Source organism: Marmota monax, unplaced genomic scaffold, assembly GCF_021218885.2.
Source record: "Marmota monax isolate L192 unplaced genomic scaffold, Marmota_monax_Labrador192_F-V1.1 WCK01_AAM20220418_F8-fsc00068, whole genome shotgun sequence".
NCBI classification, from domain to species: domain Eukaryota; kingdom Metazoa; phylum Chordata; class Mammalia; order Rodentia; family Sciuridae; genus Marmota; species Marmota monax.
Window position 1 is genome coordinate 8,523,388 of NW_026692352.1, and position 22,142 is coordinate 8,545,529.

Sequence of the window (22,142 nt, forward strand, 5' to 3'; positions counted from 1 at the left end):
TACCTGTGCGGTGCTTTTTGGTTTATAAAACCCTTTCACACAATCTTTGTTGCTTCTCACAACACTCTGTAGGAGAAGCTCTATCATCATTTTGCAAATTGATATACAGATTGAGAATAAATAACTTGCCTAGAGTAATACAGCTAGGAAGTGGAATGTCAGACTTAAGCTAGGGTCTTCTATGTCTAGTACCATTTCCAAGACACCAAATACTCACCACATTTTCTGGAAGGAATATGACCTCACAACTTCCTGATGTAAAATCCTGAAATGCAGAATGCAGCAGATGAAATTTACATTTAAAAAGACGATTGGCCAGCCATATCTTAACACAACAGGAGTCAGCTCTTGCCATTTGGGATACTGCAAAGAAGATGTAGGTATTAATGGCAATTTTCAGTGAAAAGAACTTACTATGGTTTAATAATATCTTATGTTGTCTGTATATGATCCAAGCCCGTTTCTATAATCCTCAAGTGAAGGAGTGTTTTAGTCAGCATTTTCCACCACTATGACCAAAAGACCAGACAAGAACAATTAGAGGAGGAAAATTTTATTTTGTGGTTCATGGTTTCAGAGGTCTCAGTCCATAGATGGCCAACTCCATTGCTCTGGACCCAAGGTGAGGCAGACATTATGGTGGAAGGGTGCAGTGGAGGAAAGCAGCTCAGGACTTGGTACAAGGAAGCAGAAAGAGAGAGCTTCCCTTAAGGAGTACAAAATATAAGCCCCCAAAGCATGCCTCCAGTGACCTACCTCCTGAAGCCAAACCTCACCTGCCTATAGTTACCATCAATCCATTTAAATGGATTGATGCATCAGTTCTCATAACCCAGTTATTTCACCTCCGCATGTCTCACACATGAGCTTTTGGGGGGACAACTCATTTAAATCCTAACAAGGGTGTTGGGAATTGTTCTGGAACACTGTGAAACTGTAATTAAGTTTCTTTAGCAGTATTTATAGGAAGTGGAACAACCACCACAGGTGGTAAGGCAGATAGGAAGGAGGCACTGGAGACTTCAAAGCTCTTCTAACATCAAGACAATTACCACAGGACATTTGAGCAGCAGCTGAGTGAACAGGGGAGGAAGGCTTCACCTGCCAATAGAAAGGACTGTTTTAAGTTTCTGTTCTCTTTTTTATTTTGAGATGGGGGTCTTGCTGTATTGCCTGAGATGGCCTTGAACTTTTCTTCTCCTGCCTCAGCCTCTGGAGTAGAAGGCACTACAAGTGTGGGCCTGTCTAATAGGGGCATTTTAAGGACACACTGCCCAAGGAGTAACATGAAGGGTGCAGCCTTTCAAATCAAGGACAAACTGTCCAACTAAGCAGCTGCAGAGGTTCTCTACTAGAGAAGGCTGGAAAGAAAAAAGTGCTGTTTTCAACTTACTACTTTTGTGTGCTATAGAGGGTAGGTCTGGTCATTTTCAGTAAAAGTTCCCAACCACTAGAGCTCTCTGAGGATGGAGAAGTTCCCTCTAAAGATGGCAAGTTCCTACTCACAAGCTCTGGGGGAAATAGAGGGGAACTGTTTATATATTATAGGTAGAGGAAGGAAAATTATTATTATTTTTGGTGGTGCTGGGGATCAAACCCAGGGCAGTGTGCATGCAAGGCAAGCATTCTACCAACTGAGCTGTATCCCCAGCCTGAAAATTATCTTTTTTTAAGAGATAATTTCAAAACTAGAATCCTAAGAAAATAGCAAACCAGCAATTCTTGTTGAGATATCATGCAGAAAAGGTAGAGTTATGGCTGTGATTGGCTCAGGCTCTGCCAAATACTGTTCTAGGTACTTGTAACGAAAATTTTTACTATTTGGGTCGGTCAAGTTTCTTTCTCGGAGTATTATCTCGAAAACGAAAGGTCTATCACTGTGGTAAGTATGTTAATAAGTCCCATTCAAGTTCTATGTATATTTGGGTGATCCTTTAGAGAAGGGTAATTAAAAAACTGAGGCCAAAAAAATAAGACATAATGATTAAATTCACTGCTATCTTTATTCCTAGTGTTTCACATTACTAGAATGTATTTGGGCTCAATCAACATCTGTCTTCACATTCTTAAGTCCCTTTTCCCTACAAAGAATGAGGAAATTAGAGGCCAAAGTGTTATGTAATATGTCCAGTAAATGCTAGGACTTAAGATGCAAGATTCTTTGTTTATGAGAAAGTTCAATTTTCATTTTCTCTGGAGGCTGAGGGAAGGTGAATTTTACTTGTAGTCTACTTCCTCTCAATATCAGGGATTTCCATTCTTTACAAAACCTAGTCTTTATTAAACCAAATGAATTTCAACCCCACTAAAATACAAAAGAGGCCGGGAGCTATGGCTCACTCCTGTAATCCCAGTAGCTTGGGAGGCTGAGGCAAGAGGATCATCGAGTTCAAAGCCAGCCTTAGCAACTTAGTGAGGTCCTAAGCAACTCAGTGAGACCCTGTCTCAAAAAAATATAAAAAAGGGCTGGGGATATAATTCAGTGGTTGAGTGCTCCTGGGTTCAACCCCGAGTACCAAAAAATAAAATAAAATACAAAAGAGCAAGGTCCACAATACATTGTCCTATGAATTAAGAAAATATGTGAAAAACATTTATAAACTGAAAAGCAATGTCCAAGTGATAGTCACATTACTAATAACAATTACAAAACAGTAAAGGTGAAGCAAAAGTTATTGAAGAGTCATGAACTACGTTAATTCAATGAGTTGCTCTGTGAATGAGTTTAGGAACCACCTAAACTTCTGGCAGCTTCTTTCCAAAGATCATCTGGAAACTACCCACCATGCTAATAATGGCTGTAGATTCACTGGACTCCAAACCAAGCTGTGTTAAGAGCTAAATGGAGCCTTTGTTGGTTAGATGGGAAATACAGGGCTCCTGGCAATGCTAGAATGAGCTGGTTCCAGGAGGGGTGTTGACCATGATCTAAAAGGACTTGGAGGGGGTACTGGGAATTGAACCCAGAAGTACTTTACCACTGACTTACATCCCCAGTCCTTTATTTAAAAAAATTTGAGACACTTATCCAATGTGCCTCAGTTCCTAGGCAAGACAGTTTTATTCAAGTTCTATTGAATCATTTTAGTAGAGAGTAATCAAGGTTGCATAGCACTATTTTCTTGAATGTCCTTCCTATTTTAAAATTTGGACTATAAAATGGGAAGAAATTACAGTTGGATATTACTCTTACCTATTTTCCTTTTATTATACATACTTTAGATTTCAGACTGAATACAAATATTGATCAGAAGCCAAAATACCTCACACATTTCTTATCATTTCAATCCAAGCCAATCTTTCAACTCTGCATTTTTTTGTTCGTGTCTCACCAATTACTTAAATAAATATATGAATAAATAGCAATCTAATCCAAATATGCATCTTTCATTTATAATTATCTGAAGTAACAGATTTAAAGATGGGTAGTTAATCCATCTCACCAAATGCATCTTCCATGCCTGTTCAGTCATGCTTGAATATTCAGATTCAATTTATAGAGAATACGAATACATAACATTGTTAGAGGGAGGCTTCTGGCAGATCCTGTCTGAGAGGGACAAAAGGTCAAACAGTTCTTTTGCCGACCTGTGGCGAAGGCTCTGGGTTTGGTCAGAGGGTAAGAGTTGTCTAGATCTGGAATGGATCATTCACACAAGTAGGTTCTTGTCAGATCAAAAAACATGACAACACAACTTCCCCCTAGGCAAGAGACCAGATGGAAAGTTACGACAAAATGTGAAATGGGGATGGGAATTAATGGTGGAGAAAACATTTCTAAGATTTGAAATGTAATCTTACCTGGATTGCTGGGGTTACCATCTTGGGGTAATGCCTGGAAATCTTGGGAAAATAGAATCCTATTGGAAACTGGTCACCCAAGTGAAAAACCAATTTACCTTCAAATAACTTTTTAATTCATGAAGCACTAATATAAACAGTCCTTGATTAAACCCATAGTTTATATGAAGACTTATACAGAGCTGTTTACATTTAGAACTTAGATATTCATAATTAGCTGATGAGTGGACACTTGAAATTTTTCCTATTATGTTGCCTGCAACAGTTTCATTTTGATCATCTTTGTCTGACATCAGTTCTGCCCCCCCCCCTCCGCCACCGAAATTATTGGTGAAATAGAAGTACTGAGGCTTGCTATAGGTGGCAAGTTTTGGCTTTAACTAGATAACTTTAAGTTGATCACTATGTGATCAACTGTCAAGGCAAAGAATGAATGAATACACATGAAGTTTTTGGAAATACTGAAGGCTTCATTAGGGGCAAGCCACAATATATTGATGTCTTGAGAAGGATCTTTTCCCATCCCACATACATTGAACAAGTTTAAGTCTATTGTTCAATTTTCAGTGATTCAACTTAATTATACATTTTCAGAGACTGTGCATGTACTACTATGTGGGATTGTATGTGGTCTAAAGGTTAGACTCTAAATCAATTATTTTTAGGGACTATGTACAGCACAGATTCATAGAACATTAAGAGATAGAAGGGTCCTTAGAGATTATATACTTCAAAATTATAGTGAAAATGAAAGAATTGGAGGTCACGAGGATTATTTCACTTGGCTAAGGCTTCACTACTAAACTAATGGTGGTGCAAAGACTAGAACCTAGGGGTTTGTCTAACTCAGCATTCTTCCCACCACTTTATTTTAGATGCTCAGAAGTTTACAATTCTGTCTGGTTTCTCAAAAGTCATGGAAGGTGACTCCTAATGGCCTTAGAAACTAGAGTGCCTCCAGCTGCCTAGTCCATGAATGCTGTGAACCTTGCTCCAAAAAACTAACAGTATCAAGTAAGAATTAAATCTCAAATCAATACTGGCTGATGTTGCAAATGTTTTCTGCATTTTATCCTCTAGGCTTAAAGCTAAATACTGCTTTTTTCAGAGATGTCTTCTCTGGTACTTACCTATGCTTTTCCTGTTCTTTTTTTTTTTTAAATATAACTTTCTAGCATACATTTTGAAATAATACATTTATTTACTTATTATGAATCTTCTCCAATACATTCTAAATTCAATGAAGACAGGTCATTTCTGTTTTGTTAATAACTGTTTATCTGGCACCTAGTACAGTCTTGGCATATAAGCTCAAATATATTTTTTTGAATAAACAAATGAATTTCTCTCTATAATTATGGTTAAGGCAAGCCTTAGGGAAACACTAATTATCCCTTTTTTTTTAATTTATTTTTTTTATTGGTTGTTCAAAACATTGCAAAGCTCTTGACATATCATATTTCATATATTAGATTCAAGTTGGTTATGAACTCCCAATTTTACCCCAAATACAGATTGCAGAATCACATCGGTTACACATCCACATTTATACATAATGTAATTATCCCTTTTATTCTTTCCTTAACTTGGTATGTGAACCCAGGGAATTAAAGTTCCAGGGAAGTTGATTTTGCTGAGACTTTTAGCTCAGCAAAATCTACCAATTAGATTCAGAAATGGAATGAACAATTTTGTAGGATGCCGAGTTCTGTCAAGAAGATGCAGAAACCACCAGTTGCCTAGGTACATATAGGTACCTGCATTAGGCAGGTCAATCTCGACAATCTCAAGTGTCTTTGCACCCTAAGGTTTTGAAATTTGTTTCTTTTCAACTGTTTGATTTTGAATTGGGTTAAGAAAAATTACATACACAAACTCATTAAGAAATAATCTAAGTTATCTAATGAGATTTAGAAAATTCATTATTCAGGCATGCATGCCCTTTTACAATTACTTGGTACATAAACATTCTACTGAACATACAGTTTGCTATAGGTCCATAAAAATGCAACTCAAAGAAGACTAAAAGACTAACACAAGAGTCTTAAAAATGTCTGTGCAGCTTTTTCTTTGGTGTGTATGTGTGTGTGTAGCCCAGGCTCTCCCACGTGCTAGGCAAGTGCTCTCTACTCCTGAGCTACACCCACAGTTCTCAAATCAGTTTTAAATACCACACACACACACACACACACACACACACACACACACTTTCATGTGATTACTGTATCAACTCTGTGAAGAAAATTATGCCTGAGCATATACAGAGTAAGTGGCTTATTCAAAGAACTAGGATTGTCAGGTTTCAAACTCCCAAATTAATGCTTGTCTCATATAGGCCAGGCCAGTTTTTTGACTCCAAGAATTACCTATCCTTTAGGTTTAGCAAAATTTCTATTCCAATCCTGGGTATAAGAGATCTTTCTTCCAAACTTCACTGGGAAAGGATCAAGAGGAATTTAAGAATAAAATTTTTGATAGGGTATTAATTATCAAAAAGTTATAAACATCTAATCAGAATGGTGATAAAATATTTTAATACAATATCAAAATAATTTAATGCAATATTAAGTTAATAAATAATTAATTAATAACTAGGGATTGAAGCCAGGGGTACTTACCCACTGAGACATATCACTAGCCCTTTTTTAAAATTTTGAGACAGGGTCTCACTAAGTTGCTTAAGGCCTTACTAAATTGCTGAGGCTGTTTTGAATTTGTAATCCTCCTGCCTCACTCTCCCGAACAGCTGGGATTACAGGCATGGGCCACCATGCCTGGCAAGATCAAATTTATTAGATGTGATTTTTTTCTACCCAACCCAATGAAAGAAAATTTTAATTCAGAATAGCAAGTTTGTTAAATGAGTGAATCCCCCGAAAAGCACAGAGAACAATATAGGCATTTATCACAGATTAAACAGCAAGGGAGAAAAGATCCAACATTTTATTTTTAGCTGCTAGTTGTTTCTCAAAAGTCACACAGGGAAGTAATCTACTGATTAAAGTTAAAGTAAAATATGCTCTCATCTTAGAGTTTGAAAAGAACTTTGAGACCATCTAGTTCAATTTCTTCCCCTTTTTTTTTGGGGGGGGGTACTAGGGATTGAACTCAGGGGCATTCAACCACTGAGCCACATCCCCAGCCCATTTTGTATTTTATTTAGAGACAGGGTCTCACTTGAGTTGTTTAGTGCCTCGCCCTTGCTGAAACTGGCTTTGTGATCTGCCAGCCTCCTGAGGTGCTGGGATTACAGGCTTGTGCCACCATGCCTGGCTTCTTCCTTTCTTCTTTTATTTATTTTTAAGACAGGGTCTCACTGTATTGATCAGTCTGGCTTCAAGTGATCTTCCTGACTCAGCATCCAGGTGACTTGCTCTTTTCTTAATTGAGGTAATGGATTTGAAAGTTCACTTGCTGTAATTAACCCTTCTTGGGTGTGCTTGTGTTTCCAGGAAACGCTCTCAGCTTTCTAAGAAAATCATGATCATTTCTGTTTTTTAACATTTTGTACCTTATGGCAGAATAATTATATATTTATTTTTCCAGTACTGAGGATTAAATCTGAGGGTGCTCTACTACTGAGCTACATTTCCAGCCCCCTCCCCATCTTTTAAAATTTTGAGACAGGGTCTCACAAAGTTGCCAAGACTGGACTCCTGCCTCTGTCTCCTAAGTAGCTGGGATTACAGGAGTGTGGCACTGTGTCAACCCAGAATAATTATATATTAAAATCCACATTTCTAAAGTTCAAACATGTATTCTCTGCTTGCATATTTGTTCAAGTATTGTGCCTCTGCCCTAGGGTACTTTTCCTTAACTAAATTTTCAGCTATAAAAGACATGAATGAGTAAATCTTGGAAAAGGGATAACATCTTTGATATTTTCAACTCCTAAGATGCACTGTAGGTAGCGTTCAAATCCCATCCCAAATCCTCCATGTGGCACAGATCCAAACCGACGAAGGTCCAAATACCTGTTTTTAAAAACAAAGAATTTTTACCTATAAGCACTATATGAAATCAAATGTTATGATTACAATTTTGTTTCAAAAGTATTTTGCAACCATTTGTTATTGTCCACATCATTGTGGTAGACCAGACCAGTCTTTCCCCTCCACAGAGATAACAGAAACAGAGAAGTTAAAGTGATCTATCTATACAAGTTTACCCAGACAGGCAGCAGTAGTTCCTGTTGTGTAGTTGTGGATTTTGGTCACCTGTTTTCTTTTTTCTTGTTAAATTACTTATGTACTTATATACAAAATACTTGCCTCATGAGGCTGCAGGAAATTTATAATAGCTTTACTAGTTTTCTTAAAAATATATTTCTCTTCCATATCTTGTTATGTTGCTAATGATCTTTGTTCCTCCCTGTCATCCAAATCATATTGTTCAATACATGCAGGAGAATGAAGAGTTTTACCTGACATATAACAGAAAGATATGCCCTTGATTGACTGTAAGCTATATCAGAGGCAGGCACTAGTCTTAATCAGCCTTTTATCTTCAGAGAATGTTCTAGAGTAAATGCTTACTACATGAAGATTGTTTAAAGGAACAAAAGTATATTCTTGAGGGCTTCAGTAAGAAGAAACTTCTAAGCTGGGTGCAGTGGTGCCTGCCTGTAATCCCTGAGACTTGTGAGGTTTAAGGCAGGAAGACTGCAAATTCAAGACTAGCCGTGGCAAATTAGTGAGGCCCTATGAAATTTAGCAAGACCCTGTCTCAAAATAAAAAATACAAAGAACTAGGGATGTGGCTCAATGGTTAAATGTCCCTGGGTTCAATCCCCAGTAAGCCCCCCCCCCAAAGAAAAAAAAAGAAACTTCTAGTTCTTTGCTTCAGGCCCAGCAAAGACACCCCAAATCATTTTTCTGCTAGGCTAGACAGCCTCAGATAGCCATACGTTAGCATGTTCTATTCCCACTTACAACCGCATGGCTAAAAAATGGTACAAACATGACTGAAATGCAGATTTCAATATATCAGTATGGAAAAAGTTATTTTATGAAGAGAAGAAAAGAAAGACTACAAATATTATTATTATTGGTGGGAAAACTGGGCTATATAATATAAATTAAACTAAGTTTATTATTTCCTGAATGATCTGTAAATCAATTCCACAATAAAACTTAAGCAGCACAGCTGATAGCCATTTGTCTCCTTAAGAATAAAGACTATCATCTATTTTCCACTATCAATAATAATGGCTGGATGTATTGATATTTTAAGAAGTTAAGATTAAAACTTATATCTCTAAAATAAAAGATGAATTGTAACTAGATGAGTTTAATCAGGTGAAAGAACAATATGCCAGAGGTTATTTAGCATAAACTCCAGATTGGTAAGAACTATAAGGAATAAAGGAAAGAAACACAGTCTGAGTAATTAAAATGTTTGATAGCTGAATTCATTTTAAGTTTACAAGGCACAGAGACAGGGTATACTCCGATTTATGAAAAAAAAAATGAGATGAAAAGCATACCAAACTTTGTCATGAATACCTTTAGGACCTGATGGCTCTTAGAAGTCTAGTAATAGTTTCAGATGTCTCTAAATTTCTCATACATTGATATCTAACCACTGACATGAATGTCTGCAAACTGCATTCAGCAGAGGGATTCAGTTTATTACATTTTTCTTGCCTTTGCATTAATAGATGAAAAAATTCAATTCTATGAAAAAATTTTGCCAATGTATATATGTCTGATTATTATTATATTGATTCTAGGGTAACCAGATATAGAAGAGATGCTACAAAATTTGAGGGATTAGTTACAGATTTTATTTGCACATGGCACATAAAATAGGAAATGACTACACTCTGAGTTCCTGTTCAGGGTCATGGAAATACAAATAAAAACTCTTCTATGTAATGCTCAGCTCAGTGGCTAGAGTAAGAATCATTAAGGGTCTCATTCTTACCATTGGTAGGCTTCTGTGAGTCCTGATCTATAAAAGGAAAATAACAGAATTGTTTTAAGCAATGGAAGTAAATATACATAAATGTATTATTGTCAAATATTTATTCTGAGTTGTGTATAAAGAGCTCTTTGTAAAGAAGTAAACAACAAAGCCCGTGCTCTCTATACAACAGAGTCAAGAAGCTGAAACTTTACAGTAAGTTAACCAATAGCCCAAGGTATTATTCAATAAGTGGTACAAACAACAGGTGCTACAGAATGAAAATAGAACCCCAAAGAAGAGATTCATCTGAAATGAGCTTCTTATTCCGTGTCATAATTAGGCCAATTCTGGTGGCACATGCCTGTAATCCCAGAGACTGAGACAGGAGGATCTTAAGTTCGAGGCCAACATGGGCAACTTAGCAAGACCCTGTCTCAGAATAGAAAATAAAAAGGGCTGGGAATGTGACTCAGTGGTAGAGTGCCCCTGTGTTCAATTCTGCTTACTGTAAACAAAACAAAATGACATGACACTATTATAACTAGTTAAGGTGTCCAGCAGACCTGAATGAACAAAGGACACATGGACAAAACCTTCATTCTCATTATTAAAGCAATAACAATAATTCTGAGGCTGCCTTCATAATATTGTTTCAATTTGTTTCTTGTTTAACTTGAGAAAAATGGATAACATTTTAAGTTCTTTGTGCTCATTAAAGTTGATCTTAGATCATTAAAAAAGCCACAGGGTATCTGAGTCATGAGAATGCTGAAAAATGTAATATACAAAAGTATAGAAAATAAGAACAGCAGCCACAGACAGATCCCTGATATAGGGAAACATATCTCTACTTCATTAGGAAAGGTAAATTTGGACAGTATCAAATATTAGGTAAACATTTAATGTTATGAGGAAAGGTTTCCTGAAGGAAGGAAGCAAGCAAAAAAAAAACCAGACCAATTAATCTTTCAACAGATGAGGTTTCTTGCCACGTGAGTTTTACTGTGCTTTAAAAAAATAACTCATGGGATTGGGATTGTGGCTCAGCGGCAGAGCACTCGCCTTGCACGGCAAAGACCCTGGGTTCAATCCTCAGCACCTCATAAAAATAAATAATAAAATAAACGTATTGTGTCCAACTACAACTAAAAAATAAATATTAAAAAAAACCTCAGTGAACATTCAAATACTTTCCATCTAAAAATATGACCTTCACTTCAATTCTACGACTTTCCCAGGACTTTCTAATGCTTTAGTAGGAGTAAGGAGGGCACAGGTAATAAAGGGTCTTCTCAGAACCTATTTACCCCACTTCTGTTGGAACCTAACATAGCAGAGCAGTTCAGAAGATAGGAATCGGAGAACTGCACTACCCAAGAGATTTACAGGTTGGGATCTTGGAAAAGCATCAACTTTTAAAGCGTTTCTCCATTTGGAAAAGAGGTCGTAGAGGTCGTACAAATGGCTAATTCAATAGGATATTTTCAAACAATTAAGGCTTTCCCAGGTTGTAAAGAAACCTAGTAGTATCTGGAAAGAAGGATTTAGCATACAGACATGGGAAAGTCTTTTCTTTTTTTTTTTTAAAGGTTAGCAGAGCAAAGTAGAAATCATGGAAAACAGAGGTTTATAACCTTGGTTAGTTTAGGAAGTCACTGTGGTTTGTTGGCAGACCATGCATACACAAGGAGTGGTAGTTCAATTAGAAATATGATTCCCTCCTTCCCATCTCCAAAACATTTTCTATGTGTTTATGGAGCCCTTTCCCAGGTCTCCAATAGCAGTTTAAAATAAAGTTATTCAAATAGCTAAATCAAGATCCATATAGAGGAGACAACCTGAGAAGGGAAATCTGCTTATTCCAAGTGCTAGCTTTGCAGATATTTTTAGTAATTTTCTTTTTCCATCTTTATCCTTTTCCTGGTTTGATCTGTCTTTATGTTCCCGTGGGAGTCTGACATTCATAACTAAAAATACGTAAAAAGGGAAAAGAAAAATGTAGGACAAGCTCTGAGGGGGAAACATCCCTCTTCCTTTCATTAATTTTTAAAAAGGCTACTTTCCACACCTATGTACAGGCAAACACTGCTGTGGGCTTGTTTGGTCTTTAAGACAGTGAAGCTCAGATAGGTTAGAAACACCTTGCTTAAGGCAATAGAATCTGAGATCCAGGTCTGTAGGTCCCATGTGTGTTTCTGGTACTTTCTGTAACTATCTTTGGGTAACTCTATCCCAGTTTCTGACATGTCCTTCTTTTAAGTCAGAATACCTGGCCAGCTGTTGCTTTAAGAAGTGATACCGTTCCTCCCTGAGGCTGCCTCCAAAGAGCTCTCCAACTCCAGGAACAAGAAGATCAACAGCAGCTACCTAAACAGGAAAAATTGTCATACTCAGCATTACATTTTCAGGTGGTTCCAGCAACAGCTACTCAAGCAAGTGGAATGTGTTTTTAGACAACTTTATAACTGGCTATTTTACTGCTTACCAGTGTCTTATTTACATCTGTTTCTGTCATAAATATAAAATGTTTAATATTATCTTTAGAATAATACTATAGAAGAGCCAGGCATGCATGCCTGTAATCCCTGTGGCTTGGGAGGCAAAGACAGGAGGACCGCTAGTTCAAAGCCAGGCTCAGCAAAAAGCGAGGTGCTAAGCAACTTTGTGAGACCCTGTCTCTAAATAAAATACAAAATAGGTCTGGGGATGTGACTCAGAGGTCAATGCCCCTGAGTTCAACCCCCAGTTCTCCCAAAATAAAATAAAATAGGGCTGGGATTTGGCTCAGGCTCAGTGGTTAAGTACCCCTGGTTGAAACCCCTGTACCACAAAACAAAACAAAACAATGCTGCACAAGTTGCAGGTGGTCAGTTTTTCTTCTCCCCTCCTGTCAAGAGTGTATTTTCTTCACAAATGTGCTGTTCACTATAAAAATTAAAAACCTTCAAAGTTACAAATTATAAAAAAAATCAGTTATCAGGCTGGGGATATAGCTCAATAGGTACAGTGCTTGCCTAGCATGCACAAGGCCCTAGGTTAAATCCCCAGCACCACCACCACCAAAAAAAAAGCTGTTCTATTGTATTAGGCTGGGGCTGAAGCTCAGTGGCAGAACGCTTGCCTAATATGTGTGAGGAGGCACTGGGTTCAATCCTTAGCACCAAATAAAGGCATGCTGTCTATCTACAAGTATTTAAAAAAAAAAAAAAAGCTTTGGGCTAGGGTTGTAGCTCAGTGGTAGAGCACTCACCTAGCGCATGTGAGACTCTGGGTTTGATCCTCAGCACCACATAAAAATAAATAAATAAAAACAAAGGTATTGTGTGCAACTAAAAGAAGTAAATATTAAAAAAACCCAGTTATCACTATGAAGAAGCAATTGCATTTTGGCTACTTCCTTTCAGGATTTTTTTCTTTATACATTTAAGAAGAGTAAGTTAGAGACCAAATTACATTTAAAAACTCACCATTCTAATTGCTTTGCCAATATTATAAAATGAATATTTTCTCTATGTCGAGAAAAATATATTTAATGTTACATAGGTATATAGTTTAATGGTTTAGAAATATCACAATTTACTTAAACTGCTATGTACGTGTGTGTACATATTTGTTTTCTCATAAATAGTGTGTCAATAAAGAATTTTCTTCTTTTTTTTTTTTTCCTTTTTTGGTGCTGGGGACTAAAATCAAGGCCAAGTACACACACTCCACCACTGAGATATATGTACCTCTAGTCCCTACAATGAAGACATTTCTTTTATTTTGTGGTACTGACGATTAAACCAAGGAGTATTTCACTCATGAATCCAGCCCTGTTTTTCTTACACTTTATAAGACAGGATCTCATAAATTTGCCCATAAATCTTGCAATCTTCCTGCCTCCGCCTCCCAAGTCACTGGGAATATAGGTATGTACCACCATGCCTGGCTAAGAGATTTCTTTAATTTGTGGTATTTCATTAGGTCATAGTAAGTTTTCATTATCAATCAAAGAAGTACAAATTAAAATAATGATATACTATTTTGGAGTGTCTTAGCAAAGATAAAACAATATAAATTATATAGATAAGAGAATAGATGAATCAGTACCCTCATGCACTTGATATAACCTTTTCTGGTTAGCAACTTGGCAACAGATAATCAAAAGCCTTAAAAATGTAATATGCTTTGAGTCAGCAATAGCAATTCTAGGAACTGGTCTTAATAAAATAATCAGAGATGAATAAAAAGATTTCTGCACAGGGTGTTTATTACAGCATTACTTATAATAATAAAAAATTAATGTGTACACCAACAGGAGACTATTAGATAAATTTTAGGCATGGATACAAAAAAAGATTGATATGTACATAATATGATTTAATTGTGTTGCCCCTGTGATACAGTGGGATTGTAGTATTGTGGGATTTCGGGCTGGGATTTGGCTCAGCGGTACAGTACTCACCTAGCATGTGCAAGGCCCTGGGTTCAATCCTCAGCACCACATAAAAATAAATAAGTAAAATAAAGGTATTGTGCCCAACTACAATTAAAAAATAAATATTAAAAAAAAAGTTCCTTTCCTTCTTCTTTTTTTGGTACTAGGGAATAAACCCAGGGGTACTTAATTACTGTGCCATATCTCCAGCCCTTTTAAATATTTTATTTAGAAACAGGGTCTTGCTAAGTTGCTTAGGGCCTCACTAAATTGCTGAGCTAGCTTTGAACTTGCAATCATTCTGCCTCAGCCTCCTGAGTAGATTACAGGTGTGCACCATTGTGCCCAGCTTCAAAACAAACTTTTTTTTTCTTTTTAAATTTTTTTTAGTTGTAGACACACAAATACCTTTACTTTATTTATTTATCTTATGTGTGCTGAGGATTGAACCCAGTGCCTCACATGTGTGAGGCAAGTGCTCCATCTCTGATCCACAACCCCAGCTCCTCAAAAAACTTTTGGTAAAGAAAAATGACAACTTGATATTTTAGTTTGTATTTCCTTAGTTACCAGAAACATTTAATGTTTTAGAATGTTAGTTTGGTATGTGTATTACTTTGTGACTTATCAATTCTTCGGGGGCTTTTGTCTTTGGGGGCTTTTGAGAGTCCAAGAATCTGAGGTGTTAACACTAAGGTTTAGTGCAACAAATGAGATTAGGAATCCATAAAATATTTCATTCTTTAAATGTCACAGATACTGTAATTTCTTTTTTTAAACTTTGTCACACTTTACCATTAGACCATACCCCATTTTGATTTCAGAACTGTTGACTGAGATACTTTACAGACATTTGAGATTAATAAAGAATCACTCTAGAATATGCTCCCAATGATGTATATCTCATCCTCATTACTATCATTAAAGAGAAAACATCAGGTATGATTCTCATCGTGAGGCTGAATTATAGGGAGAGAGAACAAAGATTCACCAATGGTTCCTACTCTTACTAAATCTCTTGCCTCTCAATGAGGTGTTGAGGACTAAGAGTATAAAAAGGTCCTTGCTCTGCCGCAGCACTGCCTGTTGATATTGGGCAATAATTCCATTAACCTGGGTATCTACATGATCATCCAGGTTGTTAAAAATTTGGGTTTGGTGACTGAGACATGATAAACATGTAATTAAATCCAATCAACACTGTGGACAGGTAGACAAGAGAGCATGACTAATGTGATACAATTCTCATGGGCTGCACACTTAATATGATTAGTCTCTACTAGGACCCTCCAATTTTTAGAAAAAGGAGAAAGTCCAAAGGTTTTTTTTTTTTTTTTTTTTTTTTTTTTTTGGTACTAGGGATTGAACTCAGGGGCACTTGACCACTGAGCCACATCCATAGTCAAATTTTGTATTTTATTTAGAGACAGGGTCTCACTGAGTTGGTTAGCACCTCGATTTTTTTGAGGCTGGCTTTGAACTGGTGATCTTCCTGCAGCTGCTGGGATTATAGGCATGTACCACTGCACCAGGCCAAAGGGAGTTTTTATGAACACAGAAAGACTGGCATCTTTATTTCCTAATATTTTGCTTTGAGACATGGATAAATAAAAGGCCAATGGCTATATAGCTAAATAAGAGGCCAACGGCCACTGATGAAGTGATGAATGACATTTTTTTCTGCTTTCTCTATGTAGTCCTTCAGCATCAAACAAGAGAACCCTTTCTTGCTTGGTCTTGCTGAGAATATAACTAAGACAAACAAAAACTCCTCTGGGATCTTAGTACTTCTGGCAGAAAGTTAGGCTATTCTGGATCTTAGTTTTTTAAATGCTATTTTTAAAGAAGTTTAAAAGACATCTATTTTTCTTTGATTATAAACCTCTTTTAACATTTGGGTTTATGGGATAATTCACTGTGTAACTATACTGGTTTTATAGCTTTCTGTCTGGTTTTTATTTATCTGGAATATTTGCAACTAGAGTAGAACTGGAAACTTCTGAACCTTTTGAGTTAGTACCAAAATCTTATGCCCTGGTATGATTGATACTCATAAATATTTTTTAAAAATTTTCAAATTAAGTTGTAGACAGACACAATATCTTTATTTTTATTTGTTTATTTTTATGTGGTGCTGAGGATCGAACCCAGGGCCTAATGCATGCAAGGCAAGTACTCTACCACTGAGCTACAACCCCAGCCTGACCTATACATAATTTAAAAAAAAATTTCTTCCTATCATGCCTTCCTGATTACTAGGTTACATAATTAGTTATATCCAACTATTTCTGCTTTGGCTATTTTAAAATTAAGGTGACAGTTGCTGTATTAATCAGCATAGGCTAGATTATACTGTCATCATACAAAATCTCCAAAGTGCCAGGTGCAGTGGCACATGCCTATAATCCCAGTGACTTGGAAGGATCACAAGTTTCAGGCTAACCTCAGCAACTTAGTCAGATCCCATCTCAAAAAATAAAAAAGGACTGGGGATATAGCTCAGTGGTAAAGTGCCCCTGGGTTCAATTACCTATTCCAAAACAAACAAAATAAAACCCAAACCAAAGAACAAAACAACTCCCTCCCCACTAAAAAACAAAACAAAACAAATAACAAAAACCACTCTAAAGCTTACATGAGTTTCTCAGTCTCAGCATTAGTAACATTTTTGGCCATACACTCCTTTGTTGTGAAGACCTGAATCATGCACTGTGAGATTCTATCCCCCACCCCCAGTACTGGGGATTGAACCCAGGGGTACCCTACCACTGAGCTACATCCTCAGCCCTTATTATTTATTTGGGTACCAGGGATTGAAATCAGGGACACTTAACCATTGAGCCACATCCCCAGACCTATTTTGTATTTTATTTAGAGACAGGGTCTCACTGAGTTGCTTAGCCCGTCTCTTTTGCTATGGCTGGCTTTGAACTCCTGATCCTCCTGCCTCAATCTCCAGAGCTGCTGGAATTACAGGTGGGCACCACTGCACCCAGCTAGCCCTTTTATTTTTTGAGTCAAGGTCAAAGTTGCCCAAGCTGACCTCAAACTTGTGATCCTCCTGCCTTGGCCTCCTGAGTAGCTGGGATTGCAGGTATGAGCCACTGTGTCTGGGCCACTGTGGGATACTTAACAATATAACTGGTCTCTATTTACAAATGCCAGTTGCCTATTCTAGTTATGAGAACTAAAGTGTCTCCAGGCATTACTAAATGTCCTCTGAGGCTGGAAAGAGGAAGACATAATAATTCCTGATTAAGAATCACTAGTTTTGGGGGCTGGGGATGTGGCTCAAGCGGTAGCGCGCTCGCCTGGCATGCGTGTGGCCTGGGTTCGATCTTCAGCACCACATACAAATAAAGATGTCGTGTCCGCCAAAAACTAAAAAATAAATATTAACATTCTCTCTCTCTAAAAAAAAAAAAAGAATCACTAGTTTACAACAATGAACTTTTTTTTTTTTTTTTTAACCTTTCCATCCTGGCCTGAAGCTGACAAAATAGCCTCTTTCTGAAGTCTTGTGGCAGACATAAAAAAGAGCAGGGAAGACTATATGCTATAAGCATTCGTCTAGAAGTAATGTACAATTGTCACTTTGGCTCATCATGCAGCAGGGCAAGCTCATGTCAACAGGGCACGGAAATATAATCTCTGAGGCACAAGTAGAAACTATTTGTGTACAGAAAAAGAGTTTGCCATGTTGCTCTTTCCTCATTTACTTGGACCCTTTTACTTCTACTGTCCCAGCAAATTCTTCTTTATCCCTTAGAATTAAGACCAGAATGTCAGTTTATCTATTTTCTTTCACATCGTCTTGGAGATACTTATTAGTTTGAAGTAACTTATCAAAGTGAATATTTAAGTTGAATAAAAATTTTAGAAGACAAAAGTTCCATATCACTATTGTAGCTTTACTTGACACTAATTTTGTGGTATGTAAGAGAAACACATTTGTCATCTATGTCCTTCTTCTAGATGGTCTGAAAATTCTGAAGTGGGTAAAAAAAAATTGGGGGGGGGGATCAGGGATTGAATCCAGGGGCACTTAACCACTGAGCCACATCTCCAGCCCCTTTTGTTTTTTATTTTGAGACAGTCTCACTAAGTTGCTTAGGCTGGCTTTGAACTTGTGGTTCTCCTGCCTCAGCTTCCTAAATTACCTGGATTATAGCCATGCACCACCATGCCTAACTCAAGTGGAGGAAATTCTATGTTTCTATGACTTAGTGAAGTTGCTTCCTCTTTATACATACATTTGTACCTTTTAATTAAGGCATTCCTTTATAGTGCCTCAAACGTTCTATGACCAAACACAAATATTTCTCTTTGAGCAAGTAGAGATTTACTTGTGGGGCAAAAAATGCACAAAGGCCTTGTTCTCCTCTCTTCTTCTAATATATGATTCTTCTTTCCTCGTTTACTTAAGTTTACTTTCCCTCAACCATATTCTAATACTTTTTGCTCTTCCAATCTATCTAGAAGCCTCCACTTTCTGAGACCTTTTATATATATCTCAACTACAAATAAAAACACAGTTTGTATATACAGAGATTCATTTTCTTCTGGTATGATATAAAAAATACTTCTTTCTCTAAAGATTATTAGAATGATCCCCTCAAATTTCCATATCTTTCAGTTAGGACTGAGATTCCAAGTAGGATTCTTCTGCCTGTATCTCTTCCTGATATCTATTGGGCTAATTATTTCAGACACTACCTGTTTCTCCAAGGGCTCGAGCAGAGATAAAAGGCACATACAGATACAATACAACACAAGATATAAGTATACACAAAATGCAAAATGTGGAGGGAGTCATACAAATTGGAGAAGTGATGAGAAAAACTTGGATGTGGTTTGCCAAGTGTTTGGGAGGCTGGATGAATGCAAAATGGTTGGCAATAAGCAAGCTGGCTTGGCTACTTGCTGGGGATTACAATTTGCCTTTATGGGCTGGCAGTTCTGAGGTTTAAGTGAGGCTGATACTGACCACGCAGTGCAGATGGGAGGAATTAATTCTGATGAGGTAAAGTAGGAAAGGTTCATGGATGAATAAAAGTGTTGCAGTAGACATTAGATTTTATCATAACTAACCAGAAACATGATTCATAGTTATGCTATTAAGTGCCACTAGAAATGTACAGATAAAGTATGATGAATAATCATACAGATTATAGCCACTATCAAAAAATACTGATTGACTACTAATGATTCTTCTAGGCAATTTCAGTGTGCTTAGAGAATCAGCCACCTGCAAAGGTGACTCTAAAACTGGACTACTGTTAGCATTCCTTTTCTGCCCAGTCGGTTGTTGTATACCACTCTTAGGGCAAGTCTTAAGCCAGTCATAGCGCCATCTTTCCTCTGGAGCATGAAGCTGCAAGTGTCCGAAACTTCCTTTAGGAAATATACATATATAAGCATATGTCTACATTCCTGTTTAAAAGCAAAGTAACTCAATCTTCCTATGTTAGTCTTTAATGAGGTTTCTGGAATTTCATTACATCACACCCCCAAATCAGCCACGACCTTGAATTTTTAAATGTTTTTTTGAATTAAAGGCCATCCATACTTTATGAAAAAATATAGGATTCCTTCAGTGGTAAAGCACCCCTGGGTTCAACCCCCAGTACCAAAAAAGAAAGAAAAATATAGGATTCAAATGGAACAGAAGGTAGAACCAGAAAATATGAATAGTATAGCTGTGGGTCTGGTAGTTACTGGGAATAATAAGCTATAAGGAACAGGAACCAGAGCAAGCTCTGTCATCAGAGAATTCACCAGCTGCATAGTGAAATGCCTTCTTAATTTAAAGATGACCAAATCTGAGCACTTTTGTAACTAAAAAGCTCTAATGTTTTTCTATGCTCCTTGGGAGACTTGAAATAAATGGAAGGACATTGGCTCTGCTATCCTTTCACTCTCCCCAGGTAGTAAAACGTTCCCCTAATTTCCCCTACCTTAAACAAAACCTATTTCACTTTGGCTACATCTTTTAGGCCCGGGATGCTTCTTGGCACATCCTCCTCCTTGGGTGTGAGTTTTGATTCTGCTTAAGTCACACAGCTGCAGTGACATGCTGTCTAGAAATAGTTTCTGTTAGTATTCAATCTGAACAAACCCTGGTTTCTATTTATGATACTCCCTTCTGACTCTGACTCTTTGAATCCAATCAATGTACCAAAAATAAAACTCAGATCTTGAATTAAAACAACAATAACAACAAATAGGCTAGATAGAAACAAGACCTTTTTGATACATAACCTCTTTTATGCAGGAAAAAGTGTCATGTCCTTTCCATTGCTACTTCTCTTTCCACCAACCTGAGCACACTTACAAATATTGATGAAAACACAACTGGATGCCTCCTTATTCAGTTTCCCACAGGCTACTACTCATGATGGAGTAACATTACATTCAATTATCAAAAGAAAAAGAATGCTAAATAAACCAAAGGAAACACATTTGTGGTCTCAGACTCTATGAACTTTTCTCTACCTTCTGATATAGACATTATTTTCCCTCTGAAAACAACTGGGTACAATGAGGAAAGAGCCTTCCAGATGCCTCAGTGAGAAGATGAAGATGGGCTGTAGGTAGCAATGACTGAAGATGGACTTGGGCAGGCAGAATGGAGAGTCAATTGTATTACTTCTGTGGCCTGAAAGAGGCAAACATTTTATAATGTGCAAAACTGCAAAGAATTAATGGCTTCAAAGGAACAGAATTCTCACCTTGCCCCTAGACACATACTCCCTTCTCCTCAGGGCCAAGGTAATTGCACATTTCCTTCTTCCTTAGAGAGCTCTAAATTCCAAGTGAGCCAGCAGAAAAAAATTAGCTGGGGCCACAAACTCACATGAGTTCTTCCCCTTGAGAGAATAAACATTGCTATAAATAGCACCACTCTTAGAATCAAAGTCTGACCTCTGGGAGTCACCTATGATTCCTTCCTGTAGTACTTTTTTTCTACTTCCAGTTTATTTCAGAGTCCACTGATTCACTGATTACTTCTTGAAAATATCTTTATTTATTTATTTTTAAAAGCTTTCTTTTTTTAAAAAATATTTTTGCAGTTGTAGATGGACACAATACCTTTATTTTGTTTGTTATTGTATTTTGGTGCCTCACACGTGCTAGGCAAGTGCTTTACCACTGAGCCACAACCCAGGCCCGAAATATCTTTTTTTAGTTTTACTTCTTTCTCCATTTTCATTGTCCTCACCATCTTTGTCTAAGATCTTATCTTTCCTTTTCCATATTCTAAGAGTCCCCTCCTTCCTCAATCTCTCCTGTGTACCACTTGTTAGCTTCATCTTATCATCTTGCCATCAAGAAAAAGGAAATACAATGCCTTTCTACTGTGCTGGATGGATCCTAGGCTATATGAAACATTCCAACCTCTCCATAATTCGTTCCCTCTTGTCTAGCCATCTTTATCACAAAATTTCACTCTCTAATATTTTTATAGTTTTAATTTGCAAAACAATTTTATAAACATTGTTCATCTTACCTCCACAACAAGCCTGTAATGAGAAAAGGATAGGATTCCCTTCCAAAGTAAACGTCTTTACTTAAGTTATTTACATGTACATTATAAAAATAAAGTATACAAAGCATAAAAATAACAAGTATATATTCTATCGACTTTTATGAAATGAACACACTATGAATCATCACCTACATCAAGAAAGAACAGGATGACTATCACGCTAAGGAATAAAGCCAGTCCCAAAAAGCCAAAGGTCGAATATTTTTGCCGATATGTGGAAGCTAACCCAAAATAAGGGGGGAAGGGGAAGAACAGATATTTTGTAGATTAGACAAAGGGGAATGAAGAAAAAGGAGAGGAGGATAGGAAAAAGGAAAGGCAATGGAATGAATCTGAAACAATTTTCCAATGTACATACATGAATACACCACTGTGAATCCCACCATCGTGTATATCAATTAGAATGGGTTTCTAATCAGTACAAGATACATTCCATGCTTGTATAGTAATATCAAAATGAACTTT

General features: G+C 37.1%; 1 protein-coding gene across 5 annotated transcripts in view; it reads right to left on the reverse strand.

Annotated features, from left to right (window-relative positions):
* Positions 1-6,730: 6,730 nt before the first annotated feature.
* Positions 6,731-22,142, reverse strand: part of Nars2 (asparaginyl-tRNA synthetase 2, mitochondrial) — a 128,762-nt gene continuing 113,350 nt past the window's right edge. For 2 of the 5 annotated variants that reach the window (XM_046442076.2, XM_046442075.2), the window contains 3 exons: positions 11,978-12,075; positions 9,727-9,753; positions 6,731-7,775 (listed from right to left, as the gene is read on the reverse strand). In XM_046442076.2, the coding sequence (XP_046298032.1) occupies positions 7,631-7,775; positions 9,727-9,753; positions 11,978-12,075 (270 nt within the window). In that variant the 3' untranslated portion in view covers positions 6,731-7,630. Of the gene's footprint in view, positions 7,776-9,726; positions 9,754-11,977; positions 12,076-15,463; positions 20,787-22,142 lie in introns of those variants that run through there. The other 3 variants (XM_058578570.1, XM_058578571.1, XM_058578569.1) reach the window with 3 other exon arrangements.